The sequence below is a fragment of the Zonotrichia albicollis genome, chromosome 2 (assembly GCF_047830755.1).
Source record: "Zonotrichia albicollis isolate bZonAlb1 chromosome 2, bZonAlb1.hap1, whole genome shotgun sequence".
In the NCBI taxonomy this organism is placed as follows: Eukaryota; Metazoa; Chordata; class Aves; order Passeriformes; family Passerellidae; genus Zonotrichia; species Zonotrichia albicollis.
Genome location: NC_133820.1, coordinates 56,597,365 through 56,613,804, shown reverse-complemented (window position 1 = coordinate 56,613,804; position 16,440 = coordinate 56,597,365). Strand labels below are relative to the sequence as shown.

The 16,440-nt window shown below is 40.7% G+C and overlaps 1 protein-coding gene across 5 annotated transcripts in view; it reads right to left on the bottom strand.

The window, feature by feature from the left end:
• Positions 1-2,237: 2,237 nt before the first annotated feature.
• Positions 2,238-16,440, bottom strand: part of ZC3H12C (zinc finger CCCH-type containing 12C) — a 38,820-nt gene continuing 24,617 nt past the window's right edge. For all 5 annotated transcript variants that reach the window (XM_074535200.1, XM_026790711.2, XM_026790710.2 and 2 more), the window contains exons 3-6: positions 8,547-8,686; positions 5,634-5,868; positions 4,648-4,754; positions 2,238-3,903 (exon numbers count right to left, since the gene is read on the bottom strand). In XM_074535200.1, the coding sequence (XP_074391301.1) occupies positions 2,504-3,903; positions 4,648-4,754; positions 5,634-5,868; positions 8,547-8,686 (1,882 nt within the window). In that variant the 3' untranslated portion in view covers positions 2,238-2,503. The remainder of the gene's footprint in view (positions 3,904-4,647; positions 4,755-5,633; positions 5,869-8,546; positions 8,687-16,440) is intronic.

Genomic DNA, 16,440 nt, shown 5'->3' with positions numbered 1-16,440 from the left:
AATACCTACACAAAAAATAAATGTAGAAACCCATTAAAACCACAAACACAATAACTGCATTATTAAAACAGCTGCATCTACACTATGGTGTAGTACTTCAGTGTAATTCAGTTTAACCAAATCTTAGCATACAACTAAGATGAAACCTATTTTCCAGTCCGAACCTCAGCGTCAGCGCTGCATCAATCTCTACATTAAAACATGCTCTACGGATGGTGACCAACCAAATCCAGGGAAAAACTGTTGCCACAGGTGAAGAGGTCTTCTCCCTGAACAGACAACGCAGGACAGATGGTGTAGAGCCCCTCTGGCCATGCCATGGGGACATGCAATGACCAGAACCTGCAGCGCTCCGGCAGTGGAAGCTGCAGGAGCACCACGTCCTGAATTGGTTTGCTGAACATGGTTCAGATTATTGGATATGTCTATAGCACAATGCTCTTTAGAAGCATTTACTGTATACCCAAACCCTACTTGCTGCAACACACGGTGTCACACAAGTAGTGAAAATGTCTTCGTATTCAAAGGTGCTTGGACATCATTTTCAGGCAGCATTTTACCTTTATTTTAGTGAGTTTCCACTACAAAGACTTTAGAAGGAAGAAGATGCCAATAGTCTATTTTTTTGTTTTAGTATGAGAAATTGAGACAGACACCTAAATAAGTACCTACTTTTACTTCCCTAAATCTATTCTATGTCTGAAATCTCTAATTTTTAAATAAGGGATAAAATGTTGCCCAAAAGACTAGTTATAATTTTACATTTGTGTTTCTAATCTACAAATCAAAATAGTTCTCAGTTAAAAAGATACAATTTGTATCAACAGTAAAAGGTACTTTCTGGTTCTTCAGGGCCTTACTTAAAACTCCAGCAAGTGTACCAAAACTATCAGCTGTAATAGTGTAAACGAGTGACATTTTTTTAACACTGAACATCACTGCAATGGATGGAAACCTAAAACTGTTGGCAACTGATCATGTCATGGAAGTATATCTGACGTCAATTGCAAAAACTATTTCTATTTTTCATATATATAAAAAAAAGCTTAAGAGGTGCTAGTAAAACCCATGACTTTAAACCAGAAATATCCCTTACTAATGCTAAAACAGACTTGGCTTGTCTGTTTCTAAAACTACACTATTTGTGGCAAGAATCAGGCCTACACAATGCAAAAAGCGAAAAACTAACTCCTGGAACACATATGGTATCTTCTCTCCCCACAACCCTCCCCTCCCCAGCCAAAAAAAAAAAAAAAAAAAAAAATTTAAGTTATCATTTTGAGCTACAATATCATTACCATAGTGCAGATAATAAATGTTGCATATCCTGAACACACAAAACCTTTTCAGGCCAGCCTTGATAAATAGCAAGAAAAATCAAACATTATCTTAAATACAAAACTTGCATTGAGATAATTAAATTCATTTAAAAACAGGCAAATACTTTATGAAAAGCATATTTTATCCAGTACAGTTGTGCAGCAATACAAAAGAAAAACAGATAAAACAACTAAACAGGACCCGACTGTTTCAGGTCCCCATCTACTGACCAGAGGTACACAGAGCTGGATAACAACACATGGGAACTGAAACAGGGCAGCCTGGCTTGGGGTGGTTCTGAGCATTTGCAGTTTCTCTTAGCTCCCAAGGGGGCTGCAAATTCTCAGTACCTCTGAAAATCAGGCAATAAGGCTTTAAACATATCCATAAATAATTAAAAAAAAAAAATCTTTTCCCCCTCTGTTTGCATCTGATCTTACTAATTGACTGCATCAACAAAAACATGTAACTATTTAGGCAAAACAAAGAAAGCAATGAAAAGTGCCATACTATAAATTACCAATATATTGTTACCCATTTCACTGTTAACTGGTAACTTAGTTATTTGTTTCAAAAAATGAAGTCAGTGCTGTAGGAAATCTTTGATTTCTACAAACAGGTGATTACAGCACAAAAAAGCTCACAAAAACAAACAAACATACATCAGACATACTCGTGGCGGTTTAAAAAGTTCAGAAACTTGGCTTGAAAATTGGCTTGAAAATTCCCTGCCAGAAGTAGCAAAATCCTCATTCTGCAGGTTAATATCTCACAGCCCAAGGATAACCATCCAGCAAGTTAAAAAATGAAACTAAAAATCCCAACAAAATGTAACAATGATAAGAAAGTGCTGCATATAAACCCCTGATGCACCAAAGATTATAACCAGAGACCACAGATTTTTTTTTTTAATATATATATATATATATATTAATTTAAACTGGAACATCCTCCAGATGTGAAAATAGCCATTTAAAAATTTTCAAACTAGAACACAAAACTTTTCTGGTACTTCCAATGCATGGGGCTATACATACAGACTCCTTGATACAGTATTTCACATAAACGGATTACTATATAACCTCCTTGCTGAGAAGGAGATCCCAAATGCTATTGTAGCAAACCTCCCTCAGCCTTAGAGCTGAGCTGAAAACTATGAGACACCACAAAGATGCGTCATCTCTCAATAACCTAGCTGAGATTTCTCCACTAAGATGGCAGCAGCGAGCTGCTGAGCGTCCGTCACGTGAGGGTTCTTCTTCATCACCATGCGCACGAGCTCGGGGGGGAAGATGTTGCAGAGGTTAATGTAAACCTTCTCCCGGGTGTCTTGGAGCCTTGGGGGGTCTTGCGGGGGGATTCCACAGTAAGGGACGCGCCAGGGCTGCTCCTGCTGCTCAGGAAGGCTTTGGAAGGCGAACTGCTCGTAGCACGGCTGCGTGGGGTTGCTGGGCAAGGAGTATGTCTGGCGGTAACCGTAGGCATCCATGCCGTAACTCTGCCTATCCCAGCCTTCCAGCCCTTCCTGGCCAGAGTAAGGCTTCCTGTGTCTTAAGGGGGAGTTTTCGTACAGGCGCGAGTCTGAGATGCTGTCTATCCTCGTGGACACCAGGGCTCTCCCCAGGTGCAGCGCCTTCGAATGAGGCGAGCTCTGAGGCGCGGAGTACTCGTTGGGACAGCTGGAGCGAGCACCGACTGCTGCGTGCTGCAGATGCACAGCCATGTACGGGATGGGAGATTTGTGGTGGTGCTTTGGTTCTTCGTGACTGTAGCTCTGCACTCGAGCCAGGGGCTCGTGGTAGCTCTGCAGGAAGGGCTGAGCATTAAGGCGGCCGTGGGCGTGCATGTGCTGGCACTTCAAGTTCTCCTCCAGCTGTGGGTCAGGAGAACTCATGTAGGAGCGGTCGCTGTAACCCACGTAGGAATCGCTGCTGCCACAGCTGACGCTCCCCTCGCTGCTGCAGTCGGAAGCTACGGAGCTAATCCGATAATCTGTGTCTAGGGAGAAGCGCCTCTCGGGACTACGCGGTCCCGATATGCTGAGATTTGAATATGCACTCAGCATAGAGTAATACCCTACGTCCACCGGAGACTCACATTTTGGATACTGGTCATAAGGCATTGGTGTTCCATGATTTTTGGTTGCCATCATCACTGTAGGATACTGTCCCTGTGGTCTTTGATCCTGAGGTGGGAAGTGAACTCCGGATGGAAGGCCGTTAGTTAAAGGTGCAGTACTTTGGGGTTTTCCAGCAGAGGAACTTGGTATGCTAACTAAAGAAGGTACAGACCTGGTTTCCAATTTGTTTTTGGTGGGAAGCTTTTCCTCCAAGTCCTGATAGACTTGAGTCCTTATACTAGGATCCGATTGCCTCTTTGGAGCAGCGCGCTTCAGCTCTGAAGTGCCCTCGCTTTTAGTGCTACAGGGAACGCTATTGCTTTTTACCAGTCCTCCTTCACTCGTAGTTTTGGCAGCTGTGCTTCTAGACATGGCACGGAGTTCATCAGCTACGGATCGCTGAGGCTGATTTCCTCTTTCTGGATGATAGTATTTGCATTTGTGTCCATAGGTACATTTCTTCCCTATTAATACAAATATAATCAGATTTTAAAAACTTCAAACAAAATCTGTTAGCCATCAAATAACAGAAATGCCCCTCATTTGAAGTTTTACTGTTGATTTGAAAGATCTTGCAAACAAGATTGGTTTTGTGCAACACAGGGTGTGCTCTAAGAGCTGCTCTCCTGTTTTGTGGGGAAAAAAGAGGCGGTGGCAGTGTCCTGCAGCTGATGGGAATGCAGACCAACTCTACCAGCCAAGTTTTGAGCTGGATGTGGCACTGCCAGGGAGGCTGTACCTGCTGTGTTGAGCCAAGGCAATATACAGGGAGAAAATTTAATTGGGAAGTCCCACAGCCATAAGGCCAGCAGGTTTCAGCTCAGTCAAGATGCCTGTAGAGAAATGCTCAGTAGCTAAACTTAGATAACTCAATTAATTCTCTGGAAGAAAACCTCAATATTTCATGACACTAGAAAAGGGCTTCTGGAACCAGCAGAATTTAGGTGCTGATTTGGATTTATTCTAATGAATGATTAATTAAGTTGCTTCTTTAGTTCAACTAGTAGACAGAAATGTTTTTTAAGTAACACATGAAAAAATCTCTCCAGTTTCCACCATCAGCTCAGCATTTCAACCCATCTCAGGCTAAGATAACAATGTTAAAACCAATGTTAAAGAATTTTAAACAGTTTTGGCAGTGCTAAAATAAAGCAGGATCTTGGTCCCCAGTCCCAGTACATAAAAATTGATGGGTTAAATCAAATTACCATATGGACATGGTTGCTTCTTATGCTCTGGCACAATAGGCTTCTTCCTAAGAAAATTGTCCAGACTTGGACCATGGCGGCCAAGAGGATCGTCAGGAGGCATAAATCTACAAAGAAAGAACAAAGTATTATAGAAGCAAACAAGCCTTTTCATATTTCTCATGCAATGACCAAGAACCTCATAACTGTGCTACACCATAACCTACCATCCTGATGTTTTTAAATCCGGGAACCTCAAGAGCAGTTTTGGAAAGCGACCTTTCTGCTGCAGATACTGCCTTAGAGGTGGGTCACAGGAACAGACTGTGTGGACACCTCTAGATGCTAAGGACACCTCTGGTCCAGCTCAGCTGATGCTTTGTGGCAAAGTAGGGCTGCAAATAACCCATCCCAAAATCAAAAGTAAGGGTGCAATACAGGCAGCCATTTCTTAAAACACCACTACTAGCTTTGCAAAACTGTGCTGATTCTTGCATCAGCATTCAGGCACCTCAACATGAGTGCCTGCTTAGGGGAGCACTGAGTGCCTCCCACTACACAAAGACACCAGCAGTAACTGCAGTGGATCTGTAGGCTGGGGTAGAGTTACTATAGATGGATCTAATCAGACAGTTGAACTACAGACCCCCTGAAGTTGATTCCAATTTGGGTTCTTCTATGACTCTAGGACTTAGGAGTCTAACCACAGGCACTCAGAAATGTTGGTTCAGTATATCAACAGAGCTGGAATATTACACCATAGCATACATCAAATATACATTGACATACACCAAAGAGGAAAAAACAGCATAAAAAGACATAAAAATGTTGCTACAAAAACAGTTTCAAGTACTTCTGATAAGAAGATCAAATTTATGATTGACTATTCCTCCTGTTTTCCTACATATACCTAATGATTTGGGTGTAAGATGAAAAATTTGTACAAATCTTCAAACTGTCCTTTCCTCAATTATTTCAGTGTCACATGTAAAGACAGAATGACTTACTTGTCATTAACAAAAGAATACATCAACAAGCGTTCATCTATGAACTTCTTCCATTCTGGCTTTTCATTAGCTAGATCCCTGTAGTTATCATTGGAGACAATGATGCCATCTGACTCGAAGGCCAACTTGACTATGAATCGGTCATCGTAGCACACCACCCTTCTCCCCTGCACGCGCCGCGACGGAGTGAACACGAGAATCTTCTCCTTCTCCAACTTACGTAAGATTTCTTGATCTACAAGGAATAAGAATCAAAAGCCAAACAAGAAAGAAAAAAGTTTGTTTAGTCTCTAAAGATATTAGACTTGAGGAAGAAAGTCCAAGCATTTAGGACTAAAAATGTTTTATACGTTATAGCCCACATATGATATCTGAACTTATAGTCAGAAGTCTTCTGCCAATACTTTCAAAAAACCCTAAAAGCAAATCAAAGCCTCCTGCTCCACACCATTTCTCTAAGACTAACACAGGGAATCTTGTTCATGTTCCTGTGGCTCAAAAGAAGAGCCATTTTATCAAAATGCCTGTGCAAAACTCCTCTGGCTAAAGGGGTCATTTTAAACACCACTGAATACAAAGACTATATCCAAGTACAGCCACAGTTTTCCTGTAACTAAGATCCTTGGTAGAACCCAGCAAGAAACATCTTTTGAAAGAATTCCAGTAGCTTATATTAATGTGACAGTCTCATGAAAGTCTCTGCCCATCAACAGAAGGGGGTACCCACAAGGACTAGAAAACCCATATTCTGTACAAGCAAGCTCTCTGCAAATATTAACAGCATTCCCCAGAAAGGCATCTGATGTAATTTTGTAACCAACAGCAAAAATTGTGGTGGTTTGTTTTGGTTTGGTTTTTTTTTTGTTAACACCAGTAATAGTTTAGATTGTATTTTTGCTTGGATGGTTTACACATGTATATTTAAGTACTTATCAAAGCCAGACAGATTTATCTCCAACCTTCTAAATAAGCATATTTAGCATTTTATGTAGTTCCTTCTTGTTCTACACAATCTGTCACTCAAATATCCCAAAAGTATTTTATTTTCCCTTTTTTCTGTATAGAACCTGGAGTTCCCAAGGAGCTTTGAAAGACAGACCTCAGGCTACAAAGGACATTGTACCCAGTAATGGGGCATCTATCCCTTATGTTGATTCTCCTACCTATCACTCTCCTTGGAGCAGACAAACTATGAAGGAAAAATGCACAAATAAACTAGGCTACATCTAAAACAGCAGATGCTTGCATAGTGAATATGAGTCACGGCTATTAGCAATGGTTAAGATCTCAACTCAACTGTTTTGTAGCATAAGAAACTTGACAGGGAACATGTTCCATCTGAGAAAAAAAATTCCAACAGGGAGAAATACAGCATTAATATTACATATAAGCAATATATTTGATACAAGCATTTATTTGCTTAGTAGAAAAAGCACACGATTTTAAATGAAATACAACCTTTTTGATTTCAACCCCTCCCAATAAGTGAGAATGAGATGGAAGGTGATTTTTTTCCCTGCTAAGAAAGAATAAAAAAAAATCTGCCATGTGATTACTGGTGGGCACTGGTAAGAAAGATGAGGCTGTTGTTCAGTCCAAGAGGCTTCTCAGGAATGCTGACATTCTAGAACCATCCCCATGTTAGTCACCTAGGGCTTTTTCAGAACTCCAGCTGGCCGCGTATCTTAGGTGCGTATCTCTGGAAACAGTGTGTCAGCACCAGGTATTTTACAGGCCTGGTGGCACACAGGCTTCCTGCATCCTTAGAGGAAAACAGAAGATGCAATATTTTTACAGAAGATACAATAACCTGATCTGATCTTCCTCCCATTCTCAGGTCCATGATGACACATGGAAAACTGATTTCTAGGTCAATTCTAGCCTTGCTGCTTTCTTGAAACACCTTTTGGGGCACTTAACCCTACACAAACTTCAAGCAGATGTCACAATTAGAAGTGGTCGAATTTTTATTTCTTAGCCAATGCTCTTCTCACACCCCAAACACCAGTACAGCAAAAGAGAAGGGCTTCAAGATGAAGGCTCCACACTGCCAGTGCTGACAGGGTAACAGCAGCTTTCCAGATGTTTCCTTGTGTTAACATGCTTTATTCTAGCAGCAATCAAGCAAATGGAATGAAGTGTTGAGAGGATCTTTCTAGATATTTGAAAATGCACATGGCAGTCAAAACATGCTTCTGTATTCTTTTAGAAGCTATGGCTATTAGTCTCAAAAACTTCCCCTCCTTTAATGGTAGCTGTGTAGCCTCCTCCTGCTAAAATAAACAAACCCTTCCTCTTCTCTAACTTCTAGGGTTTTTTTGACCCCCAATTCCATTCTATTTCAACTTTAGGGCAGTTGGAGGATGTCTCTCCAGCCTTCACAAAGAACCTGTTAATTTGATGAAGGAATAAATACTTCTACATTAGATTTTTTTTTTCTAGGATAAACACATTCAAAATTAAAATTTTCAAAAGTTGTCTATTTGCTAATAGTAATGACAAAGAGGGGAACCATTCCTTTTCTGTCTGGATAATTCCCATAACCCAAAGCATGGGCAGTGACAGGCCAGCCTGGCAGAATCTGCTCTCCACAAGAAATAATACTCAACAAATTACTAACTTCAAACCTCTTTGCTACTAATGCTGCACAGACATAGCAGATTTTAGAAAAGGCAACTACATTCTTCAAGAACTAAGTAGCAATGGTATGGAAACTTAAGCAGATGATCAGAACAGAACAGGAGGACTTGGTGAGGGCATTGCTTTGTCTTTTCCCTGCCTATAGATCACAATGAAATTACTGCACCAAAGGTGCTCTCTGTTACAGCCTTTCATTGCTGAAGGTTTGCTCATTTGAGCAGTAGCACTCCTGCCAGGCAAAGCACTGAACAAAGAAGCAAAGATGGAGCTTACCTGTTATAAGAGCATCGGGTCTTGACTGCTCTTTCCTCCACGCTGGCACAAACACAGTAACATCCTTGTGGCCTCTTTCCAAAAACCAATCTACTGCCAATTTGATTCCTCGACAAGAAAATACTTCTTTGTTCCCATGGCTGAAACACACACATGGAAATTCTTTATTAGATGACTTTTTCTGTGACCATAAATGGAGCTCAGTAAAATGCAGATGTCATAGCCATGCTCTTCACTTGCTCCATGGTTTCTAAAGGCAGTTGGGAGTCTGTCTGAACCTTGCCCAAACACTGCCATCATTTCCAACAGTGTGGGAGAGAGTTTCCAAACATACTTATTACCTGTACACAGATTTGACAAGCAAAGAAAAATATAAGTAGGGGTTTTTAAAAATCCTCATAGCCCAACCAAAATTATGGGGTGTAACAGGCAGCTCAAAGACTTGGTGAGGGAAAGCAGGAGGTCCAAAATACCAACATGAGAGTGCACTGTGCTTAGGAAATGGTAGCAGAGGAGCATAGGTGTGCACAGCAGCAGGGGAAGGGACAGCAAAGCCAGCTGCTACAGGAGCTCCACAAGGTCCTGTGTGAACAAGGAATGAGAGAGGAGAAGGCCTCTAAGCCCAAGGGGATGGCAGGCACTCAATGGGACAAATTAGGCAAACTGGAGAGACTGTCCAAAATCAACATTGGCAAAACTAAGAATATGCTTAGTATGTACTTCAGAAGGAGAAATTAACGTGTATTTAAAACACTGTGCTGAGACAATTAATTGTGATCAGACAAAAGCACAACAAAACGTGTCTGTTGTGCAATAACTGTCTGCGGTAAGGCAGGAGACGCAATGATGTCATTTTCCAAAGGCAGACAAGTCCTTGCCCTACTTCCACATCTAGTTTCAGGCATGGCATTATAAAGACATAGATGAAATGGAAAGGATTCAAAAGAAAGTAAAAGGAGACCTATGGGGAAAGGCTGAAGGAAGCATATTTAGCTAATCTGGAGAAAAAAAGCAGCTTGTGGAAGAACAAACCAATCTTCCATGTATAGGAAATAACTGAAATGGAGGACAGCAGTCAACCAATGGGTGCCCACAGAAAGGTTCTGGGAGCAGGGAGCTGCAGGGTGGTTGCTGTGAGAAAAATCTGAGACTGCCCCATGATGGGCACACCCAGCTCTAGCCAGCTCCACAGTGCAGGAGATGGGAATGAGAGAAAACCATGGCATGAGGATGAGGAGCAGCTTCATGAGGAGCAGGTACACCCCCAGAGGGACTTGGACACTAGAGAACAGAAAAAGTGCAAGAAGGAAGGAGCAGCAGAGAAAAACTGTGACATTCTGACCCCAGTCCCCTGCACTGCTCACAGCTGCTCCCAAAGGACTGACTGCCACCTGCAGCTGTGACAAGGTGTAAGAGTGATGCTGTGGTGAGGCAGTGAGGAGGACACATGCTTGGAGTGAAGCAAGCCTGGAAAAGAAGAGACAGTCTTTCCCCTAAATATTTTAATGTTTGTCTTTTTTGTCTCCCAATACCTGATTTAGAATTAAATATTTATATTAACTGGCTATAAATTAAATTGAATTCCCCAAGCTGAGTCTGCCTGACATAAGAAATTACATGATGAGTGATCTCCCTGTCATTATTTTGAGCCATGGGTTTTCTTGCTTCAGCTCCTCCTGTTTTCTCTCCCATTCTGCTGGGAGGCGAGCCACAGCCAACCCACTACAGTCCCACTGGATAAGGACAGAAAAGTCCTTAACTAGAGCTAGGAACAGTTAAGCACTGTTAAGTTAGTAAAAGCTTTCTCCCTGATCTGTGGGACAGTGTGGCCATGGATTTTGGGATCTCCTCATGGGACACTTTGCAGAAGAAGGTAGACAGCTCCTCTGAGGCCTGTCTAGGTTCTCCATGCACAGGAGACAAACAACTTTTGTGACATCCCTCCCAGTCCTGCAGCTCTGTGTAGCAGAAGAAACACAGGAGCATGGAAAGAAGCCATCACCTTTCACTTGGCTGGCTTGTCATGAATAGCAGGTATGCCACAATCTGCTTTCCAGAAGGGTAAAAGACAATGCTTTGTCTGTGATTAGTGAAGGGGACAATATCATGACAGATAGCCACAGGAATTTTAGAAGTCCCTTTCTCCTTGCACGTCTTTGGGTAAATAAAATACCAGAAAGTTATTTTAGAACTTTTTCCCCCTCAGTAGGAAAGTAAGTACCTACTTTTTCCACCTTTCTAAAACATAGCACTGCTGAGTCTTTCTTGACATTGTGAGAACTTGAGTAATTGTGCAATAGACAAAGTGCCAAAGAAAAAGTGAGAACACTTTTGCAAAAATGTTCTGATTTCAGAAGCTTGTGAAGGAGGTGGCGTACACTTGCCCCTGAGTCAAGAGAGAATGAGTCATGGCTAACACTTCTTACAAAGCATCATTCTCAGCAAAGGCTGGGTTGAACGTCATAGATCCCAAACAAAACGAGGAAAAAAAAAAAGGAAAAAGGAAAATAAGAGCCCACTACCATTAACTGGATTTAATTGAGAAAGTGTCCTACTTCCTCTTGTAATGAAACTGGAGACAGTGCCTGCAAACATAAGCATGTACTCTGATATTGCAATTGTTGCCAGGCATAATGATCCAAGCTTGTAGATTTTAGCTGCCATGGGGCACTCAAAGGATAGTTTAAGCCCATCCTCTGTGCCTTTAGGGCTACACTAGGGACACTGTCAGGAACAACACATCTATGTACCTCAATATCCTATTTAGCTATAGTTATAGGCCTCTGCAGTAACACATCCCCTGTTTTCCATGATCACATCACACAATACTGTATTACATCATAACAACACTGTAATAATAGAACACAGACCAGTATATTTTTCTAGGCATTGTTTTATACTATACAACTATTCTCGTGCTTGTTTGGCTGCAAGAGTGGTATCTCTGTGTATTTCAAAACTTACCAGGAGCAGGAAACCAAACCACACACAGATGTGACACACTTAAAGTGCACATGCACACAATACATAGCAAAAATGGCCAATAGTATTTCATCCATGGTATAATTCCATCTTCCCTTGACAACACAAGACTGGGACACTTGGTGCACATTCAATGCCCAGGGGGCAGCCATAATGCCTCCTTTGCAAAGCCTGAGACAAGAGGTTACTGCTCATGCTATCAGCAGGCTGGGTGCAATCATAAACATATTGTAATCCATTTTAAAACAGTCAGGAAGATTTTGTTCCAGCTATTAAATTCCACTGTAATCACTGTACTGTGATTACTCTAAACAATCTCCATGGTTTCAAGTGGATAAACCCACTTTTCACTCCTGACAATGAAAAAGTGGTGTGTTAGACTACGTTTTAGCAGCGCTATGTTTCTTTCTGCAAATCTGAGAAAAAATTTCAGAAAAAAAATCCTGGACTCTTGGAAAAAAAAGACGGTCTTGCTTATTGCTTTTCATCAGGTTGTAGCTCAGGCCATGCTTTTAAAGGCAAAGGGAGAACCAGGCAGTTCAGCTCCTTAGTTTTCTATTGCATAGTACAGAGTATTAAAATTCTTTCATCCAGAATAGAAGTTTTAAATGCACTTAAACTGTACGAAACAGAAGTGGGGAATGCATTACAATGCATATCAGCTATTCTGCACTGCTGAGCAAGTGAATTTATAACTTGTATAAATCTTCACTGTTTTTTCTGCTCCTTTTCAGACACGTGCCTGAGCTCGGATCTGAGCGGATACAAATTCCAAGGAATTGAAATAATTAGTGAGAAAGTCTGTGAAAGAGATGTGCAATTAAAATCTGTTCTTTTGTTTTGTTGTTAGGCAGATTTGATGCTCTTCATTTTGTGATCTTTGTGCTTCATCAGCTTTATGATACGTCATATGGTGAAAAGACTGAAATCATGCTGCTGCTTCTGACTTTTTTTCCTTCTTCTTAGTTGTGAAAAAGATGAGAAATGTTTGTACTTCTTTGTCAAGAAACTTTCTTTAAAAAGATCTCCTTCCAATCATTGGCAATATGAGAAAGCTCAGACCAGTCAGCTGTAGCCCTGGGTGAGATACTGGTTTATAGTACTTTCGTTCTGTTTGATGACTATGTTTCATCTACCACTCTCAGTTGCAATATAAAGTTTATTCCTTTAGAAGTACCTATTTCTTTTTCATATCATGTATTAATGATTCCTTTTACCATCATGTTTATATTTGGTCTGTTGTTAATTGTAATTTTATTTTTAAATGAAAGAAAATAAAGTAGCATGTCTCCTAGCAAAAAATCAATCAAGCATTTTTTAAGCTAGGAGAATTAGTAAAAAGTGTAAAACTTCTGATGAGAACACTTCACTTTCATTTTCTGTTACCTTCCTAGACCCCAAAATAGATTTCCTACTGACTGTCTTGGAAAGACTTGTGGTATACACACTTAAACGACTATTTGGAATGCTTGCAAGACTTCTAGTGTCCTCCAGTGCAATATCCAAACCAGCACTCAGATTCTGAAAGCTACAGAAAACATGCCATTGATGACAAGAGGCAAGGTCTACAATAACATCTGCTGCATACAGGTCGTTATACAACTGAAATCTGAACACATCCACACACCTACCATGTAAAAGCATATTGATTGAAAGCAAGAGCAAACCAAAACACATACCTGCCAATTACAAGTTATTACAGAGTAACCAACCTATTTTCTTCTATCATATCATGGGAGGAAGAGTATTCAGTCCATAGCACAGACAGAGAGGAATTTCCATCCTGTATCATATTGGTGACTCATAACCCTGCAGCCTGATTTTGTAACTAGCCTCATCCCTTTTTCATTACTTTTTTTTGAGCTCTACTAATTCCCTAATCACATGAATCATTTGTCCCAAACCATTTCTCATTAACCTGAGCCTTCTATCAGTCCTGCATTTGCTCCCTCTATATATGTATATTTTGGTGCTGGCATGAAGCAGATAGAACAGGTGCCAAATGGTTTCGTTTTTCCACTAGCCCAAATTACTTCAATTCTTTGAGGTGTTTTAAAGAAAAAAGCCTTGGAAGCTGTCACATATTTCAAGATACCGTTTGCCTGTAAGGCTTCCAAAGCTGGAGCACTCTCCAAGTGTCTCCAGCCAGAACTGCACGTGGGTCTCTGTCAGAGCATGAGCCACACACTCAGCACTTGAGGTCAAAACAGGCAAAGACAAGCTACACTCAAAGCTGCCAGTGACAAGCTCCTATCCATGTGATTGTTACTTGCTGGAAAAATATTTTTATCTGTTCCTTATAGTGACTTCTCAAAATAAACTAAAAAAATAGATAGATAGTGATACTGAAAGATGAATGTCTGAATCAAGGTACCAAGATACAACTACATCTACCAAACTCAGCAACACAATCTGAGGAGAAGCTAATGCAGCTATACTGTTAGTTTGTTAAAATAAATGAGCAATTAAATTGTCACGTAGCATAGACAAGACAACTGAGCCATCATCCTGCCACAAAGGATGCAGTTGTGGAGAACCTTCTGTGTCAGTAGGATATCAGTGAACCTTTTACTACAGCCAAATGACCTGCCTCAGGGTTAACACCGGGACTGAGGCTCAGTTGTCTGAACAGAGATACCTAACACTGGTTAGACACCCCAGTGACACTTTCTCCAGCTGAATGCCACAGCTGAATGGCACTGGGGGCTCTGCCCATGACTGTCAGGCCTGGGTGTATGTTTCTGGTGCCACCAAGCACATACAACATCCACACTGGCAGGATGGCTGGGCATGAAAGCTAGAAGAAAATTGTTAAATATCTGTCTTAAAACTGGGACTGTATTTAACTAAAAACCAACTCCCCAAATCAGCATCTTCTTCTTCCCAAACAAAAATGAGTACACTGTTTATCTCATGCTGTGCTTTCCCTTGTGCAATGATGCACAATCAAGGATCACTTAAATACACAGGCCAAGGTTTTCCAGAAAGGGAAGCTGAAATGCATCACCTCCATGGCCTGAGAATCCCAAGGGTAAAGTTTTCAGAGGAATCTAATTGACCAAAACAAGATCAATTGATTTCAATCTGCAAATCCAAACAACACGATCAAAATACTTTGATTTCTTTGCCCATAAACTTCTGAAAGTTGTCTAAAACTAATAATAAAGCAAGTAAAGTAATCAAATAATTTTATATCAGTATTGTCTTCATGTTGCACTCTCTGTAGGCAAAGCAAACTTATTTTCTGCCAGTAAGTTTTCAGCATAAATTTTTATATATATTTGAAACATTCTATCCACAGTCAGCAAATAAAGTCTGAAGGCACCCAGGACACCGAGTGAAAACTATCAAGGTCCACGATAGCTCTAGGGGATTATCTAATTTGCTGTTCAGCTCTGATTTTAAGTTTATATACACAGAAAAATCAGTCTCATCTATAAGAGCATTCTAACAAAAAACCTTGATGTTTAAGGCCTAAACTGTGGGCATCTTTCCTCTTCTGAAAAAAGATTAACTCAACACCAAGAAAGGTAGAATGACAAAACAAGACCAGACTTGAAGTATCCTATAGGAAGCTAAATAGCAATTCTTCAAGTCACAGCTTGCAAAACCTCCTTTCTGCTATTCAGTTGAAAGAGGATGTTTTCTTTGTTTTTAAAACTTCAGCCAATTTGTATTATTTAGACTATATTGTAGCTTTAAACTTGATATACACAAGATGCATTTGATGACTCATTTACAGTTTAATGCACAAATGACAAGCAGTGTCATATGAAAGTTTAAGGAAAGCTTTCCAAATGTTACCAAAAGGCAGAAAAAATGACTGTTGGGTTTTTCTGAATCTACAGTTTGCTAAAACAGCTTGTCTGTAACAGGAGTAGTCGCCAGACGACTGGCATACATGCGGGCCCTGGCTTGCCAGAATAAGTTGTTCTGACCCAAGCCTTTTTCTGTGCTGCTCAAAAGAAATTCATGAATCTAATCAGTTCATTAGATGCAAACAGTTCCACAAATATGAACATCCAGTCACATAATCAGACATATCCTTCCTCCTTTGTGTTGGATCGAGTTGTTCTCCCAGTGACAAAAACATCAGGTTATGTTAACATGTCAGATGGAAAAATAATCTTTTCTGATCCTTCCCCCTGCTCTCTGATTTAGGAAGGTGAATCAACTCATTTTGCAGCCACCCAGTCACTAGATGAGACACAGAAAGGAAAGCATGCCTGGCAGTGGGATAGAGGCAAGGCTAAAAGTAAATCACTCTGTGTCACTCACCGGATGTTTTGGGAAACTGCATCCTTAACTAGTCATGGAATGGAAACACAGGCTAGCACAGTGTCTGAGCCTTCCAGAAGAGGACAGCTATCTCATCCTACTCGAATTATTGGACATCAGAATCCTTACCTTCTCCATAAAACTTTCCCTCCCCATCAAGTAAATCCTTTAAATGAAAATTAGTAGCTCTTATCTAGAATAATTCTAATAGTAAATGTAATCATCACGTATGTGCATTACAACAATATGGGAGTAAGAATACAGATCACAGTTTAACTATTCCTGTGATAATGTATGAGAAAGCTTCCAAGAACACCTCTCAAAAGACTATCTACAGTCTTACTTAGGGCACAAGCCAATTTTCCTTTAGCAATTCCAGAGTGAACTCCTTGGCCACAGCTTGGAAGAGTGAAGACAAAACCGTAACAGTTTTTAGCTACACAAAACAGAACCCTGGACATTTGCATACAGAAATCTGAAGAAGACTGAACTGCAAGTGAACTCCTGTCTCTCCTGCATGTAAAAGCTGAAATCTTTCCAGTATTTGAAGTTCTTAGTTACTAGTACCTATTTTCTTGGAGGGGAAAGGGCAGATCCTGTGGGCAAACAACTGGTTGCACAACTGGTGTCAGCA